The 20,044-nt window shown below is 33.0% G+C and overlaps 2 protein-coding genes across 2 annotated transcripts; one reads left to right on the forward strand and one right to left on the reverse strand.

Annotated features, from left to right (window-relative positions):
* Window positions 1-1,825: 1,825 nt before the first annotated feature.
* LOC123216175 (squamosa promoter-binding-like protein 7) lies at window positions 1,826-5,808 on the forward strand. The gene is made up of 3 exons (XM_044636556.1): window positions 1,826-2,823; window positions 3,018-3,136; window positions 5,215-5,808. The coding sequence occupies exons 1-3, from the start codon at window positions 2,186-2,188 to the stop codon at window positions 5,616-5,618; spliced, it is 1,161 nt and encodes a 386-aa protein (XP_044492491.1). The 5' UTR covers window positions 1,826-2,185; the 3' UTR covers window positions 5,619-5,808.
* An 8,216-nt stretch (window positions 5,809-14,024) lies between these two features.
* Window positions 14,025-16,181, reverse strand: LOC123215894 (squamosa promoter-binding-like protein 8). Its single transcript, XM_044636175.1, has 4 exons — window positions 16,004-16,181; window positions 15,051-15,750; window positions 14,442-14,602; window positions 14,025-14,358 (listed from the first exon to the last, which is right to left on the reverse strand). The coding sequence occupies exons 2-4, from the start codon at window positions 15,689-15,691 to the stop codon at window positions 14,195-14,197; spliced, it is 966 nt and encodes a 321-aa protein (XP_044492110.1). The 5' UTR covers window positions 15,692-15,750; window positions 16,004-16,181; the 3' UTR covers window positions 14,025-14,194.
* Window positions 16,182-20,044: the final 3,863 nt, after the last annotated feature.

The following is a 20,044-nucleotide window of genomic DNA, read 5'->3' on the forward strand; positions in this document are numbered from 1 at the left end:
CGATTGGAAGTCATTCACCAGTTTAATTCTATTGAACGGTGTAATGATTTGAGTTATTAAATTAATTTGACTAAGGTTAAATACCCTTATTCATCGTTAAACCAGCATTTTACTGTTGTTTGAGGTAATACTAACATAATAGCATATTCGTATCAACATGCATCTAGAAATGTTGAACTACAAACTTAAGTCCTAATAATTGCAAAGGGATAAATAGCACCATTGAGCCACAAAACCAATTGTGAAACACTACAAATATTTTGATCATTTAAAAAAGGCCAAATGACTATTTCCCACCCAAGGTTTGATGTTTTCTCAAGTTTACACCCTTTAACTATGGAAACACCAAACACTCACTCATGACCGGTTAGATTTAACAAAACCCTAACCCTTGAAAATTTAATCTCATTTTTCCCCCTAAAAATTTAAAAACTAACATTTTTTAGCTAAGCTAAGTTTGAAAAAATCGCATTTCCCCCCCTAGGGTTTATTTCCAAACCCTTTCACTTTCTCCGGCGCCATCGCCGACCATCTTCCCCTCCCGACAGTTTCTCTTCCACCGATGACCCCCCTCAACTCCACCCCAACGCATCCGACACAAAGAGAAGTCGTCTGAGAAGAGAAATCATCTTCCCAGATGAAGACGACTCGTCTTCCCAGTGGACGACGACGACTGAAAAGACGAAGAACTTCGTCTTTCATGGCTTCTCTGACTCCGATCGGGCGTCCAAATGGGAGGAAAGAGATCGCCGGAAGGAGAGGTCCTCGGCAATGGAGTCGGAGATTTCAAAACGAAACCCTATGGTGAAACTACGATTTTTTAAAACTTAGGCTGGGGAAAAATTTTAGTTTTTAAAGTTTAGCGGGATAAAATTAGATTATATTTTAGTTTATTTTTAATATTATAGAGAAAATGACAATTTTACCCTTATTACTATTAGGGTTTTATTAAATATAACTGATCATAAATGAATGTTTGATGTTTCCATAGTTAAAAAATAAAAACTTGAAAAAATATCAAATCTTGGGTGAGAAATAATCGTTTGGCCTTAAAAAAAATAGCGTTGTTCCTTTGGGCAAACCAAGAAAAATTTAGATTACGTCTTTGATACCATAAATAAAAAAGAACTATTTTAATAATTAAAATATTAATTTTAACATATCAATCTTAAAATTAATATTTTATTAATATCTGTTTTATTTATTATTTTAATGATAAAATATAGCATCATTGAATGACTATTTGAATTGACTTTTTTTAAATTTACATTTGCCTCTATTTGGGCTCCGCTTATCTTGAATTCGCTGCTATTATCAATTAACCATTTTGAAAGATTCATGCTTGGAGTTTTTAAGGTGGACAGTGATCAATTCGCATCATAAAAATGAAAGTTTATTTTTTTTTTAGACGAAAATGCAATGTCAGAGCTTGCAGAGTCGGGTGGCTTTCCTTTTATCATGACATGATGCATCAACTGGGGCCCTGAAAGATTTCAATTAGAGAGAAGAAGAGCTTTTGCAATGGAGATCAATCGATCTAAATCTAGATAAATAAACCTGGAATAATAGGAAGAAACTCATTGTCTGGCAATCGATTCCATATAGATTTGGGTATGTAAATAGGAATATTTCTCTCACAGGCCAGTCAAGTGAGTGGCTCACACGCTCGATTCCTGCAACATAACTATGACGTTACTGGTGAAAGCAAAGTGTTTCAACTGTAAATTTACGTGGAAAATGCATGCAAATTAACACTGGTGGGACAGTGTAGTACACGAACACTTACTGCGTGTACTCTTGTCTCTTATATAATAGGCCATGCAGACTCTCTCCCTGAGCTTCTTGGGTCATATCATCTCACTCTTACTTAATGCACTTCACAGCTTCAATTCATTTCAATTCACATTCGCACGTACCCTCCTTGCTTCACGTGTCAACCTCCCACTCTCTTTCTTTCTCGCTGTAAAATTGCAGCTTTTTCCCTCTTCCTTCTTATCCCTATTATCCCTGTAACACTAACAACAGCCCGATTCCTCACTGTTTTTTTTCACTTTTATTATTGCCAAGTCTCTATATTTTTGCTTACTTGCAGGGCCAAAGCTAGATAATTACCTATTCACATTATCAGTTCTGCTTCTGTGGATTTAGGGAAAAAGAAAAGCACTAGCGAGTACGAACTAGAGAGATGGAAAATGGCGGGAACATGTTCGTTAGTATTCATAGCAATGGTAGCAGAGGGCAGTTTAGTAATAATAGCAACAACAATCTTTGTTGGGATAACGGGTGGGCGCTTAATCATTCGGTTTCTGGATTCGATTGGGTTAATAGCAGTAGTTTATACACCACCGCTGCCACTACAACCGCCGCAGAGACTGTTCCTGTCACTCAACTAGAAGAGAGTACAACCCACGCGCTCATATTTCCTCACTGTGTACAAAACCACCACCACCATCCACACCACCAGTCTCTATACGGCGGGGACGGATCTCACGTGCACCCTGATCCACACCTCATGTGCTTGAAGTTGGGAAAGAGGCACTATTTCGAGGATGCTACCTCAATGAACGAGCGACACGTGGAAGGATTCTCTGTGGTCAAGAGAGGAAAACCCTACTACAACCTCGGTGGTGTGGGTCCGTCGTCTTCTACCGCCGTGATCGGGTCAACGGCGACGATACCTAGGTGTCAAGTTGAGGGATGCCACGTCACGCTTGCCGACGCCAAGGACTATCACAGAAGACATAAAGTTTGTGAGATGCACTCAAAGGCTCCCAAGGTGGTGGTTTTAGGGTTAGAGCAGCGTTTCTGTCAACAGTGTAGCAGGTAAAACTGTTATCCGGTTATTATTTCAGTATTAGAATTTAGAATATGTGGTTTTGCTTACTAAAATAAGTAAATTTGAAGATTCGAATTTTCAATTCTATCTCTCTTTCTACCTTGTTTCAGAATGAATGAATATTAATAAACAATAAGAATGGCGATTGTTTTGACGTTATAAATGAGCTTGTTGTGTATAGGTTTCATGTAGTGTCAGAGTTTGACAACTCGAAGAGGAGTTGCAGAAGGAGACTGGCAGGTCACAATGAACGTAGAAGAAAGAGCTCTCAGGATTCTGTTTCCCGGAACCCTTCTCAAGGTAATTATTATTATTATTATTCCTTTTTTATATTATTTTATTTTTATTGTGTTTGTGTTGAGTTTTTACCTCTGTTTTTTCTTTTTTCGGCATATGTTGCATGTGATATTATTATATTACAAGGAAACTGGTACAAGCCATTACGGTTTACATCTGTGCTTTTTATTGATGTGCATTGCTTTCTGTCTTGGTTGTCAGACTTTTTTTTACAGCGAAAAACTCTGCGGGTAATTGCGAATTAGAGATGAAATATTATTAATTATATAATAACATGTCATCTTTTATATTTAAGTTATGGGATGTTGCTTTTGCACATAATAATACTCTTATGATTTTAAATTGTTTAAAAAAAAAATGTAAATCTGGAAACACAAATCTGTATCTGAACTAAATAAATCAAGATTTGGATAATATTAAATGTTAAATGGTCATGAATTATATGAAATAAATAAATTTATGGTTTATCATATGTTTAGGATCATTTTATTATATGATTAGTTGTAAGTTTATTTGTATTTGTTAAGAACAATGTTTTCTGCTTTTAGTTTTGAGTTTCAATTATGTATTTAGATAATATATTATCATGTGATTGAATATTTTTTTTGTTCTTAATTTAAAAATACTTAATCATATGATGATATATTATCTTGATAATTAATTAGATATTCAAAACTAAATGCATATAATTTGTATTGATATGTTAATATTTATTGTATATGTTGTATTATTGTAAAGCTCATGCTTTGGATTAAGAGTAGATTTGAGTAGAGCAAAACTTGAGCTTTGGCCTGTTTGAGCTAGACTCGACTTTAATACAGTTGAGCTTTGAAGGAAAAGAGCTCGAGCTCAAGCTTGACATTGCAGTTGTAGCTCGAGGTCAAATCAATTGGTCGCGATACAACAAAATGATGTCTTTTTGTTAAAAAATGTAGTTTTGTTAGCAAATTCGAGTCGCTTACAAGTCTGGGTCAAGTTGAACACTCATAACTCAATCTCAACGCCCTTCCATGGCTCGAGAGAATTTCTTACCGTTTGAGAATTCATATCAATCACTTTGAGACTGATTGCATCTCCGTACTATACAAAGTATTTCATTCAAATTATTTGATATATTTTTTAGTTCTTTGTTCTAAAATACCATCAGACAAAGACTATGAATTAAAAAAATACTGCTTCCGATGGCCCAAAAGTTAATATGGAAAATATGTAGCTACATTAAAGATTTAGAAGAATTCAGTTTGGTGGAAAAAGTTCCATTCTATGGTCTGGGATGTTCTCTTGATAAGCTTATAAAACTTCCATGCACATACAACTGTTATGATGATCATGGTTCTGTCTGAGTGAAGCTTAGAAGTGTATAATCCGTTGAACCATTTTGAACTTAGGTAGAACCGAGTGAACCACATCAATTTGTGACTGTGGTTCAATCCCGGTCATTGATTAGAACATCTCATCCACTTTATTAGGAAACTGTTGAGCTCATCAAATGGTGTTCGTTTGTATTACTGTTTTTATAAGTAATGTGATATAAACTAGTTTAGTATTTCAAATTTTATATCCCAATTTTTTTAATGTGTTATAGACACTCCTATATGAGGTATGTAATTAATCATACATCCTTGTAAATATTATGGGTTTGCAGTAGACTGTTATGTTCTATATACCACAATGTGGAGTCTACTCAGGTCTAAATAAGGTCTTCACATGGTTTTATCTTGTGTTGTGTAACTATAAAGTTAATAAAAAAACCTAATGCGGGCATGTAAGTAAGTATGATATTTCAAACCATATAAATTTGTCTTGTTTTATGTGCGTTATTTTATTTTATTTTTTGCAATTGATTCTGTATTCATGGAGCCGACATTGTCAATGTTGAAAAGAGTTACTTTCCTTCTGTTCTCATATGAAAATATTACAAGCCTGGTGATCCTGATCGTTGATGCCTATCTTGATCAACATATGTATGACTTTGAACGTTAATTTGAGTAGTTAAGAGCATAAATCCAGATACATTAGCAATAATCTGCAAAGTGTGAAGGCTGAAATATGTATATTTGCATACGTTTGAGCACCGACAGGACGTGCTCTCTCTCTTCTGTCAGCCAGGGGGAACTCTTGGGTTTCATATTCATCCGACCTCTCTTCAAGATGTAGTGCTGCACTGAGTGAGCTAATTGCAGAGAACCGTGCCACCATCCTGGCTAGGCATCTTATACTTGACCGTGATCACTGGCACTTGCACCACGCCATTGAAGAACTTGGAGACGCTCAACAGCAACATTGCTCCAATTCTTTCATGTCTCAGCACAACCACATGTTAGGCCCGCCTCACTACCAAGAAGCTGATACACACGTAACATTGGATCTCATGCAAGCGCCAACCGGCCAATTCGGATTCTTGTCTGATACAGACAAAGAGAAGGAAGATGAAGAAGAGTCTTCTGAGTTATGGAACTCGTTGGAGCGAGCTCATGTAGTTTAAATTAATGAAAGCTTCCATCGTTGTGTACCTAGTAATAAATTTATGTATTCCATGTAGCATGGGTCTCATCCTTTCATTCAGGTCATGCATTATTATGCTGTAAAATTTCATGTAACTGATGAGGACAATTCTTTTTTTCTTACAGTCATTCAAGTAATTCAAGTTTGTCCAGAAAGAATAAACTGATCATATTACTGATGTGAACAGCTAATAATTTTTTTATACAATCGTCCAAGTAATTTATGTTTTTCTTTAAAGGATAATCTGATTATGAAGTCACTGTTGTTGAAGTGTAACAATACATAGGGTTTGGATTGATTTCATATCGCTTGAACTGAATGAATAAAATTAGAATTTAAGTTTTAGTTCAACTGTAGGGTTTGAGATCAGTTTTGAACCAGTTTGAAGGAACTCAATAAAATTGTTTTTCTCTTTAATTACACTGTTTATCTATCTAATAACCCTCTAACAGTTTTGTGTACTAGTTCAAAAGAATACAAACTCAAATTTAAACTAAATATTATAATTTTGATGTGAGCTCAAGCCAAATCAAATCCACTCCTTGCTGTAAATCAGGTTGGCTTCCAAGTTAAAGTTGAGAAATTAGAGCAGCTAAATTCATTAGATAATGTACAAAAGAAATTATTGGATGGGAAATAACATGGACACGGTCGCTTTTATCTGTAATGTTAAACATTATTAATAATACAATTCCGTATCAACCATGTGGGAGGCTTCAGATTTCACGTTGGAAAGCTCAAAACGGCAAGGCTAAGCAAATAATGCAGCCCGCCTTGCCAACATTGAAATTAAGAAATAACTATTGGGCCGGGGCCGCCCCGAACAACTTTGGGTCCCTCACCCATAAACGCCGCTCTTCATTATGTAATTTATTATGGGTTTTGACCTAATTTTCCCTTGAAGGCCGTCCTCCATGTTTTTCTGTTGCTGCTGCTCTGCTCCATTACAATAAATCATTATAATTATGATTTCATGTACATTTAGAGTTAGGCTTGATTAGTTAATGGATTCATCTTTTCTGATAAATAATTTTCTTTTTTTCATATTCCACACCATCTTTATCATTCTTTTCTTTTTTAATGGCTTTATGACAATTTCTATAATAAACTTATAATCAATTAAGTAAACTGAGTTTGATCTTAATTAAGTTAATGTTCTAGATTTGATTCAAATTCAAATTAATCTTTATTCAAATTTGATTCAAATTCAACCCTACATTCATTGTTACACATAAATAAATTATGGGATTATTGAAAGATAATACATTAATAAAAATAAACTATTCTATGTTTTAGATCCCTCCATGCCAATTTTTTCTGGTCCCGCCACAATATTCAGAACATGCCATAGCTATAATATAGCATTCGCTTAGCAATAAATCTCCGTATTGTCACTTTCAAAGGCAAGTAATTGTGAGTTAATAAAGTAATTACAGAAAAATTTTCAATGGTTAGATGAGTTTTAACTGTTACACGATGAAAATATTTCCCTTGAAGGGAATTTTGGCTTGACCCACATGAAGAAAAATGCCAAGTTTCAGTCCCAACTTCATTAAAATTGCAGACAAATTCTTTGATGTTACAACACAAGACCATTATCAACTTTCAAGGAGCTCACAGTTATCGCCACGCTAAGCTTAGAGATGCATAAATGTTTGGCTGTCTTGAGAATAATTTTAAGAACCAGTAATTGTTATTGTTTGACCATTTAAGTGCCAGTAATAATAAAGTGACCAGAAGGTGTATCTGGAGAAGGTGAATTTGTATAAGATTTTCAGCTGATTTTTCTGCCTCCGTAACTCTTTCATTGTGTAAAAGTTTCACTAAAACAAACATAAATCCAAGTTACGGACACACACGTCTTAGGAAAGGCTATCATCAATTTTTGCAGACGTAATTGCAGCCAGTGTACTTCTTCGAGCGTAAATTTTGCAGCTTTTACGGGTGTAATCATATTGCAGACGTAAGGGCTTGTGGCTGTAGGCAGCAGGGAAAGCAGAGGTGATTATAGTGAGCCGGGTCTTTCTGAGGGGTCGTTTAAGTGGTGATGGAAATGACTCCACACATAAAAGTGTATGAGTTTAAATTTTTTTATAGTATTTTTAATTAAATTTTTGACTTAATTGTTATAATGATCATGAGATCAAATATTATATACTCAAGATTTTACTTATTTAATATAGTTTGTTTAATCTTAAAGAAATAATCTAACTCAAATAAAGTTTCTCATTATAAAAAAAAAAGTGAGTCAAACCTAAATAATGGTTAGTTTGAGTTTGGTTTTATTATAAAATAATTAACTTAAGATTAAACTCTACTCATTTGATTGCCAATGAGTTTGGTAGAGAAGTCATCGAAAAAGAAAAAGAATAGTTAAAGAAAAATGGATTTGTTAATGACTTTTCAGTGATTTGATTGAGTCATGCTAGGGTACCCTTTCTTAGGATTGGATTCGATCTGAATAGAATCTGAATATGAGTTGACTTAAATTTTACTCAAATCTTAAATTTCCAATTTGAGTTTGATCTCAAGCTCGTTCTAATTGAGTAAATATATCATATGTGATCATCAATGAGATAAATAGTATTACTAATGGAATAAATAATATTATTGATAAAATAAATAATATCACTGGAGGGCGATTTGAATTGAATTGCCAAACTGAAACTCCAACTTAAATTTAATTCAAATCAAATTTGACATTAATTAGCATTAGTAGAAAGTATTTGCTCTCTCATAAGTGATACATAACCATAGTTATCAGTATCTTATAATATAATACGATACAAGTGAAAAATAATATGTATGATAAAATATATTAAATTAATATGATACAGTAGATATATCGTATAATACGATATATATTACTGATACAAATCGATATATTTTTTTTAAAATAATGATATAATAAAAATGTATATAAAAAATTTTAAAATTTTAAAAATATTTATAATATTTTTTAAAATAATAATATATTAATTAAATTATTATTATTATTATTTTATTTTTTAAAAACTATATTATATAATATAATATAATATTAAATATATAATATAAAAAGTTAAACTTTTAATATACAGTATAATACGTGCTCGACTAAACGCATAACATAGGGTTGAAGTTCAAATTAACTGACTGTCACGTATATTTTATATTGGTTGGGTTGGGCATTTGAATTAATCGTAATAATTCCTGAGTAAAGTTTCCTGTCCTTTGCAAACAGTATTAACTTTTCACAAAGAGTTAATTAATGTTCAACTGTTCAAGTACAGAATTGTACAGTTGAATTCGGAGAATCCTTTTGAAGGCAAGGCAAGCTACCACCTTAGGGCTGTCCTATCCTATCCTGTCTTGTCCTGTCCTGTCCGTCTCTATTGTAATCACTTCATTTCTCATGGAATTGACTGTTACGTACATTCTATATGGGTTAGGTCGGGCATTGAATTAATCGTAATAGTTCCTGAATAAAGTTTCCTGTCCTTTGCAAACTGAATTAGCTTTTCATGTAATGCAAGAAATAATCCAAAGAATTAATATTCAAGTACGCGATTGTGCAGTAGAAATCGGAGAATCTAATTGAAAGCAAAGGGCCAAAACACTAATTCCAACCCAACGTTGGGTGAAAACCCAAATTTATATTTTTTAATTTTTAAAAAATTAAAAAATTTATTTTAAAAAAAATTGATAAAATAAAAAATATCATTTGAAAAACTACAATTTATTATTTTTTATAAATTTAAAAAATTAACAATTATCTTCTTTTTTATTCAAAGTTTAAAAAATAATTATTTTTCCTACCCATTCAAAGTTTAAAAAATAATTATTTTTCCTACCCAATCCTAGGGTTTCATACTTTTCAAATTTTTCTTTTACACTTATCCTTCAAACTTTTAGAACATTCATTTCACCCCTTAACTTATTTTCATCTGCTACTCTTATTTCGATGACCTCCTCTCTCCATCTCTAGTCGTCCCTCTGTTAGAAACCGAGTAAACGGTCAATCTAGCATTCGTCATTGGCGATTTCGCTCTCTTTTGGCGTGATGGTGACACGGTTCTATGGCCTCTCTTCCTCCTCTCTCTCTGGATGTTAGACGACAATGAAACATCTGACGGAGATGCAGTTTTGGCGCGATGACTATGCAACTCGGTTCTGAAGCGATGATCGTCTCTTTCTAGATAGAAAAGAAAAGAAGACGACGTTTCTTCGTCGATAGATCTCTATCTAGGAAGATATGACGATAATGTCAGAGATATCATCATCTCTTCTTCTCTACTTCAACTTGTCGTTAGTATTGGAGAGAGAAGAAAAAATATATAGGGATTTAGGGGGAAATGGTCGATTTTTAAACTTCGAGTAGAAGAAAATTGTTAGATTTTTAAATTTGAAAAGGAAAATATGATAAAATTTTTACTTTTAAAATTTTTTAGTAAATAATAATTTTATTTTTAATAAAAATTGATTTATAGATAGATATTTATAATTTAAAAAATTGGAGCGTGGCGCACGGTTGGGGTATGATATTTTATCTAACTGAACGTCCAGGAGCTAAACCACTTGCCTTCCATCTGAAATGTATCTCCTGCAAATTTCAATCTCTGGCACCTTCAAACTCCAAACACTGTCCACTTTCCTGCCATTCGTGCTAATCTTATTACAAATTTTGTAAAATCTGACTGTATTTTCAAAATCAAGCTGGAAAAGAGGATAGATTTTTTTTTAATATTACAGGATAAAATTATAATTATACCCTGTTACTCACATATTTGACTTATATTGATAGATATTTAAATTTTAAAAACTTTACCAATGAAATTTTTACAATACATCTAACCTTGGGTGGGAATAAGTGTTTTGGCCAAAAGAGAAATGTATTACAAGGTCAAGTCCCCAGGGCCCGCACAAGCACAAAAGGACAATGAGTGAGATGGTAAGATCACGTTCATTACCCCGTGAGCCTGCAAATTAAAATTAAACGCAGATCAATTAGACCCCACATCATCCAACTAATTAGGATGAATCCAAACCCAATTAATTTAATTTGAATTTACGTTTTAACTTGAATGAACCTATCTTTAATGGAAATTTTATTTCCATAATTTGGCTCAAGATTGATTTTTTTATATTTATTATGTAATATTATTCATTTGAATAGTATGAATTTGATCAAAACTCAAATTGGCTCTAAAATTCTATTAGTTTGAATTGGATTCACCCATAGAGTTAGTAGTTAATTGCAATAAAAATCAGTAGACCCATTCATTTATATGAATTTTCTTTCACAAAGCTAGGCTTTGAAATTATTATTATACAATAATTAATTTTAAATAAAAATGTTTTAATTTTTTTAATCTGGGGAATAATTTTTGAATGTGGGCAATGCGGCACGTGTACAATTTTAATTTTTAAATATATTTTATTATTTTTTTGGGAGAAATCAAGGGATGTGGACTTTAAACATTCATATATAGGTAAAAAAAAAATTTAAAAAACTTAGTTAATGATAAAGATAAAATTATTATTTAACAAATAAATTTAAAAAACTAAAATTTTATTATATTTTCCTCCTCAATTTGACAATCTAACAATTTTTCTCTATTTAAAGTTTGAAAAGTAATATTTTTTTCTTTAAGGAAGTTCACTGTCTCTGGTCATGTTGGCTCTCCCTCTCAGTTTATCTTCCCCTGTCAACTTATTCTCACCCACTGACGATAGTGATTTTCTTCAAAGAAGACAAAATCGTTTTTGTTGATAAAGACATTCTGATAAAGACGATTTCGTTTTCGTCAAAAGTAATCGTTTTAATCAAAGGCATGAGTTTGATTGGCAGGAAGAGATAACCTAGGTGAAAGGATGAATGGAGTTGGAGACAATAAACTTTGCCATCTTTGGCGATGATTTCAAAATTTTATTAGTGAAATTGTCACTTTTCAAACCTTGAGTGAGAAAAAAATTGTTAAATTTTCAAACTGAGATTGAGAAAATGGGATAAAGCTTTAGTTTTAATTTTTTTTTTTTGTTAAATGATCATTTTGCCCTTAACTTTAACTGAAAATGGTTCAATTCGAATTTATAGCTCGAATACGTGGCTCAAATTTGCGATTTGAATTTATGGTTCAATGACAAAACAATGTCGTTTAACAATTGTTTGACATAATTTAAATCAAGTCACGAGCTAAGTTCGAACTTAATCGAGCCATTTATTTAGTTCATAAGCCAAACTAAACCGAATTCTCTATAACTCGAGTTTGTCTTAGTTTTAAAATAATCTGAACCTCTTAACTCGAACTTTATTTATATTCGAAATAAATAAATTCAAACCGAATCAAATTGAGTTAAGTTAGAGTTAACTCAGTTCGGGTCCAACCCTGACTAAAACAATAACCAAAAGCTTTCAAGTGTGTCTCCTTTGACATTTTTATTATTAAGAATTTTATACTTGTGGAAATTATGATCATTCTCATAGGTATTACACTTACATGCACTGATTTATCTTATGAAGTGTAGAAGTTAATAGTTTAATTGGATGAAAAAATAGTAATAATTGCATTTTTATTATGATTATAAAACTTGAGAAAAAAGATTCCTTAAAAATAAAATCATTTAATGTTTGACTAATTAGGATAATCATAATGGATAAGAACCATTATTTCTCGCTAAGTAGCACTTGTTTGCTAAAGTAGAAAATAAGCCCAAAAAACTATTTTTCACCAAAGTTTTAGCTCAATTTTAAAAATATATTTATAACAATTTAAAAATCTAAATATTCACTTATGACTCAAGGATTATTAAAATTTTCTATTAAAAACAAAAAAAAAATCATTATTTTACTGTTAATATTAAAAAAATATAAAATTCACTATATTTTTCTCTCTAAGTTTTTTAACTTAAAAAAATAATATTTTTTTCTCTCAAAACCTATGATTTATTTTTAACTGCTCTTTGATGACCATATTCGGCCACTAGCGATTCTCTTTTAAATTCAAAGTCGTTGTTTCTCCTAAGAACAACCTTCATTTGAAATCATCCAGATCAGATAAATCTAGATGATTCGTTTAAATAATGTATTCGTTATATCATCTAGATGAAACATTGGTTCAAAACGCTTTGTTTTGACGATGTGACGAAGACATTGTCCAGACAATACTTCGTCTAGATTTATCTAATCTAAACGATTCTAAACAAAGGTTTGCTTTTGAAAAGGAAAGTAATGACTTTGGGTTTAAAAAGGAGTCACCGGGGAGCGGCTGAAAATAATCCCGAAGCCGTTGAAAATTTGGGGAATTTGATGGTGTAGCAACAACTAGAATTAAGTAAACAAAGAGAAAACTGGACAGGAGAGATAAAAAGCACGGACCCACAAACTCAATTTCCTGGAAGGTGCAAGGGGGTTTCCAGTTCAGATCAATTTTATAGATATGATTTTGCAATTAACAAAAAAGACAAAACAAGAATAACAGTTAGGTTTTTAACTCAAGTTCGATTGGTATTGAATATACATTCGTACCCTAGTTATACTGTGTATCATTCAAATACAAAATTTGATTGAAACCAGTGTACTGTTTCTTTCGTTTTTGTCAAATCAGATGTACGTATATAAAATTCAATTGTGGCGTCAATAACAATTTAGAGTATTTCAAATTATGCTTACTTATTTACATGCATAATCAAATTCAAAGCCAACACAGTTTGGTTTCACAATTAGAAATTAACACGACTGGCTGGGTCTCCGACGAAACAATAACGCTGACCCACGCGGATACGATAATGATATACAGAAAGATTATTTGGGCCATCAGATTGATTCTATCAATAATCACTCCGCTTAGTACAGCTCCCACATGGGAGGCAAACGCCATCCATCACTTCTAAATCCAGCAGAACCTAAACCTTGAATTTGTCTGAGTTAATATATAATATCATTATAATATTATCAGAAAAATAAATAATACCGTTGAAAAGATATAAGAGTCTAAATCGAGTAGAGTTGCCATGTTGTTACTTTAATTGGAGTTCATTTCATTCAAGTTGAGCAGTAAATCTAAACCAAACCGATTTGGATTGAATCTACTGTTGCATGTTCATCTATTTTCACTCTATTTCCTGGCGAAAACTTGGATGCATATTAGGGTTAGATTTAATCTGATTTAAGTCCAATATGAAACACAGATAATTCAACTCCCGAAATGAATAGAAACCGCCATGCCTGTACAAATGATCCTGGTAGTCCGACAGTTGCTTGTATTGGAAAATTCCAATTTAACTCTAAGTTTACTCTCAGTGAATTTCCAAACGGTAAAACATAAAGAGATACCCTATTGCAATTTATATTTTTTTTCAGGAAAAATAAATAAATAAATAAAGGACACTCCATCGATCCATGAGATCAATCAATAATTTTTTTCCTTTTTTTTTTAATATTACTAGTAAGAAATTAAGAGTAAACATTCAAACTTCAGGAACCAAAAAAGAAAAAGAAAGCGGACAGTTCATAATTATGTTATTGATTGATAAGCTAGGTAGCTATTTCCTTGGACCTTTTATCAGTGACTGTAATTACCCACTAGAGAAAAAAAGTGAGCTCTGTGAAGCTGAAGATGAAGCTGCACTTGCTTGGTGGTGGTAAGGTCTTCGCCTGAAACAATCCAATGACATTCGTGGCGGCGATACAGCAACTGTCACCGATGACGACGAATGAATTCCCGAATCTGGAGGTGACCCTGTACATAAAAATCAATTCTTGCAAATATTAAGTTTAAATTTAACATGAAATTTTATCGTTTAAATTATGATTAGGGCTTACTTGCAAGATTCTCAGACAAGTTACTGGCAGTTTCAAGTGGCTGTGGCTTTTGACCTTCTGGGTTTGGTGGTTGCTGAGACTTCCGCCGCCTACGGTTGTGATCCGCCAATCTCTTTCGACAGCTGCGTTTTCCGTTATCGAACTCCGAGAGAACATGGAATCTGTTTCAATTTCCCAAATGCTGTTATAATAATTATAAACATACTAAAATATACAGTACATAAATGGAAAGTGCGGCGACTGGATCATTTTATTCACAGACGATAATACCCTCGGGATTTCCACGTGTACTGCAAAGTAATAATTATCCTCCTCAACATTATTCCAAGGGTGTTTCCGTCAAATTTAGATGTTTCTTCACCCATCTTCACCGGACAAGGAAAAGAAAAACGGTACGTAGAACGGAAATCTTATAATTTTTTTACGGACTTTAATGCCCTAGGGATCACCACACGTACGAGAAAGAAATCAATCATGAGCTCTTTCCGTAAGCCGTTTTAAGGACGGGCAGTTCCGTCACTTCAAAATAATCTTCATCATGAGTATTAACAGAAGAAATATGGAAATTGTAAATGCATGGGGAGGGTAAATTTGTCAAAATAAAAAAACCTGCTGCACTGCTGGCAGAAACGCTGAGTCAGCCCAGCAGCAATCACGGTGGAGGCCTTGGAGTGGAACTCGCAGACCTTGTGACGACGGTGGTAATGCTTAGCGTGAGTCAGATCGGCATTACAGCCCTCAGCTTGGCACCTAGGTGAGTTAGAGGAACCGGGTTCGCCTGGCCTGGACCTACGGTAAAGCCGGTTCACGAAATCATCATCAGCTGAAGAGAAGTAAGTTCTTCCACCCAAATTCAACCCAATCCTGGAAGCGAAATCAATTGGACGAGAAATTTCTTCACTTTTGGGAATAACAAAGTACCCCCCTTCACCTCCATGGCCAGCAGACACATGGTCCATGGAAAGCATAGACGGGTGGTGCGAGGGAGCGTAGGAAGACGCGCCACCGTATACGCGTGGATCAAAGAGTGAATGAACATTATGAGGGTGTTGATGTTGGAAGAACGCGTTATTATTACTGGGTTGAGGGAAAAAACTGTTGTTGTGGTGTTGATGGTGGTGAGTGTTGTCAGTGAAGGCTTGCTGAGAGGTAAAATGTTCGAAAATCTGACGGCTTTGGTTCGATTCCTGAGTGGGTTCATCACCAATTAACATAATTGAGGTCTGGTTTCCCCATTGATAGTCCAACATATTTGCAGTGGAAAGTCCGGCGAGAAAAACTACGTCGTATAAAGATGGGTCCTCTTGATCTGTAACAGTAAAAAAAAAAGTGAGAGCAAGAAAATTGTGGGTGGGGTGGGGGGAATGTGTCAGCTTTCACGAAGATATGTTATTGAAGAAAGAAAAGGAAGAGCTTTTTTACTCTTTTATGCTTTATTTATGTAGTTGTTTTATGGATAGGTTTGGTTTTGTGTTGAGCTTTTTGAGAGGGCATGAATGGCTTTCGGAGACATGTTGGTTGTTCGGGAGTTTTAGGGTAAGCAGTTAATTAAACTTACTCACCTACGGCAGTATGAAACTCAGTGAAGGATTCGAGTTGATGCGAATTTCGAAACCCTAACTTGCCATTTGCAGAATTTTTTACTGTTGTTTTTTTTTTCCTCCACTGTTTTGCCCGCCTTGTACTAATAATAAGCTTCTCCACTGTCTGTGTGTCTGCCTCTTTAGTCCACTTCTTCTCACTTTAAAATCCCCAATAAAGGCTTATAGTTATGAGGCGGCTTGAACAGAGGTGATTGGCTAAGTCGCCAAGTGATTTTACTGTTTTACCCATGTGATGTTTACGTATTTACGGTTATGACACCGGAATGAAATTATGTGTAAAGAGTAAATACAGCGTATAAGGTCTTATTCATTATTCATTCCTAGTCCAACTAGTTAGGAATGGAATGGCAATAGAAATGGTATTCCTACTGCTATTACTATAAGCGTGTGGTTTTCATTTCTCTACAGTTTAACGCCACGCGTTCTTCTTATTTTTTAATATATAAGTAAATAAAATATGGTTCCACACCCATTTGCTATTTTTGGGAGGGAAAATGGCTATTTTCCACCCAAGTTTTAGCCTTATCTCAAAAGTCTACGTACTCCTGATGAAAAACTCAAATATCCATTCAAAATTTAATCTGTTTGGATTTACTCACATATTTTCCTTTAGGGTTAAGGGTAAATTTATCATTTTATCAATAATATTAAATAATTAAAATTTTATCTCATATTTCTCCCTTTAATTTGAAAAATTAACATTTGTCCCTTGAATTAAGTTTTAAAAAATTCACTTTTTTCTCTTGAAATGCAACCACTTTCTTCAATGACGACAGATAAGTTTTTGTCTAGAGGTCGACCACCTTTGGATAACGATCGTCGTCCAAGAAGGATGATCGTCGTCCAGATCTTTGGACGATGAAGCATCATCCATTCTGAACGACAAAGCATCGTCCAGTCTGGACGATGTTTCATTGTCCATTCTGGACGACAAGCATCGTCCAGAGAATGGACGACGAGGGTCGTCCAGAGAATGGATGACAAGGGTCGTCTAGAATGGATGATGCTCCATCGTCCAGTGAAGGTCAACGAGCGTCATCCAAATCTGGACGACGCTCGTCACTTTCCCTCTGGCCATGTTGTCGTCGATGGCCGGAGGGAAAGTGAAAAAAAATTAGGGATTTGGGGGGGGGGGGGGTGAAAGTCACTCTTCAAAGTTCAAGGATGGGGGTAAAAGTTAATTTTTAAAATCAGAGAGAGAAAATACGATAAAATTATATAACTGAAAAGTAAACAGTGAAATAACGGTTTTACCCCTCTATTTAACAAAAAACTTAACGGCGGTTTAGAAATGAGTAGGTGTTTGGGTTTTTCATCAGATGTGAGTATCTTTTGAGATAAGGCTGAAACCTGGGTGGGAAATAGTCATTTTCCCTTTTTGAGATCGAATAATTATTTTTTATTCGAATTTTGTTGAAACGATTCATTTATTTATTAATGTCTTTTGGCTTTATCAAAGTCACACATACAGATGAAGTTAGCAAACAAAGATGAAGGCAAATGAAGAGATAAATCTTCAATGTTTCTTTGTCTATTGATGGCGAGCAAGAGTTAGTTAACAGTCAAAAAGGAAAAAAGAGGTTATCAGAGATAGAGTGGTGGCTAGTTAGAGGAGAAAAAAAATATAAAGAGGAATAATTATTTTTTAAAATTAGAAAAGTTTAAGTAAAGATGAAGTTGTTAATTTTTAAAATATGAAAAAGGGGGAGGAATGTGAATAAATTATATATTTTTTATTATTAATATTAAAATAACAGTTTTACCTCTATATATAATAAGAAATTTAACAGATATTTAATGATTAGTAGATATTTAAATTTGTAAAACCTGCAGATGTGAGTTTGAGAATATATTAAACCTCGGGTAAAATTAACTATTTTAGCCTATTTTTTAATATATAAATAAATAAAATATGGGTCCCATACCCATTTTTTATTTTTGGTGGTCCAATAACTATATTCCACTGGAACTTTTTGATTAAATGTTTATTTATTAATTTCATTTATCTTTATTAAAGTTACATAATAATAGGCCAAAGGACTATTTTTCACCCAAATTCTAATATAAAGACAAATATATATTTGTAGAGTTTTAAAAACCTAAACACTTATTCATGAGTTAATTTTTGTTAAAATTTTTAGTTAAGGTTTGTTATTTTAACAATAATATTAAAAAAATACATAATTCATTATATTTTTTATTCTAAGTTTTAAAAACTAACAACTTAACCATGTCTAAAGTTTTATAATTTTGAAAGGTCACATTCTCTCTCCCCCCAAACCTAGGGTTTCCATCTTTTTTCTATTTCAACCGCCCCTCCAAACTTTAAAAACTTCAGTTTAATCCCCCTCTTCAACTTCATGTTACTCCGGTGACCTCTCCCTTTGTTGACTGAGTTGATGTTGAACTTTGCTTCTCTTGGACACTCGAGCTACCTTCCAACAAGGATGTTATGTGATGTCTTGGAGATCTTGACGGAGAGATCTCCAGGGCATGTCTTCGTCGCACTTTATGTGTCAGTCAACCATTTCGATGGTGAGAGATGATCGACTGAACAGAGGAAATGGAGGAGTCGCTAAAGATGGATGGTGGTCGGAGAGGGGAGAAAAAAAACCAAGGGTGGGGAGAAATAGACATTTTTTAAAATTGGAAATGTTTAGATATGGATAAAGTGGTTAGTTTCTAAAATCTTAGGGGAAAATGAAATAAAATTATATATTTTTTAATATTATAATTAAAATAATGATTTTACCCTTAATTATAACAAAAAAATTTTAAGTAATTTACTTATGTGTGGGCGTTTGGGTTTTTGAAACTTTACGGGTGTGTATTTGTATTTGTATTAAAATTTGGGTGGAGAATAGTTATTTGGCCATAAAAATATGTATTAAAGATGTTTAAAATCAATTAATTAAATTGGTTTGACCACTTTTTGAATCAAATCCATTTTTTGGTTTGAAAAAAACCTTAAATCAAAGCCAAACCGATTGAAAGATGAACCATTTTGAATTGAATAAAAAATATTGGATAATCGAATGTATAACTGTCTTTTAATTGAATTTCTAATTGAACAATCATTGCAAACTTGGAATAATATTCTAGCTTATGACTTTATATTTCTTCAATTTGTCTAGTATAATGAACAATCAATAGAACGAGGTCCTTCCTTGTTGAAATAATAATCTAGAACATGAAAATGGATATTCCATAACTTGAATGAGCATTCCAAACTTCTAACTTTGTTTCTCTTCATACTAGTTTGGTTCGGTTATTTGGTTTACAAATATTGTCAAACCAATAATCGAAAAAAAAACCAGTTTGATCAAAATCCTCACTAGGAATCACATTAAATTTTCGATTATCTTGTTTTTTGGTTTGATTATCAAACTAAATATCAGTTTGGTTTGGTTTCTAGATTATTTTAAATATCTTTAGTTTTTCCTATAAAAAATTATAATTTTTTAACAATCCTTGATTAGTAAAAAAACAAAATTTTTAAACTTAAAGGGTGTAAAATTATTTCATCAAAGTTCAGGTGGGAATTAGTCATTTAATTTGCAGAACACTCATCATGCATGGGTACATGATTTTCTTTGCTTCTTCATTATTTTTAATTTTTTTTTAATTTTATCACAAATAAGAATAAAAAATTTCAAACCTGTCCATGCACCGAAAGTGACCCGACTTGAGTCTAAATTACCGCAATAATAGAAATGGGCATATTCCTTCCTTATATGTTTATAAATAGTGCGATTGACTTTTAAAGGTTTGTTAAAAAAGGAAGAAATGGGTTATGCGATCGATGATGAACATGACAATATTGCTTGGAATATTTTGAAATCTTCACAAATGTTCCAATTTGATCATGGAAAAATTGTTTTCCATGTTTACACATTTTAATTTGATATAAGGTGAAGTTACTATATACTCCAAGTCAAAAACGACATCATTTACATCATAATCTTCTTATTCAAAGTATGACTCATGAGTAGGACGAGA

Source organism: Mangifera indica, chromosome 5 (assembly GCF_011075055.1).
Source record: "Mangifera indica cultivar Alphonso chromosome 5, CATAS_Mindica_2.1, whole genome shotgun sequence".
Classification (NCBI taxonomy): domain Eukaryota; kingdom Viridiplantae; phylum Streptophyta; class Magnoliopsida; order Sapindales; family Anacardiaceae; genus Mangifera; species Mangifera indica.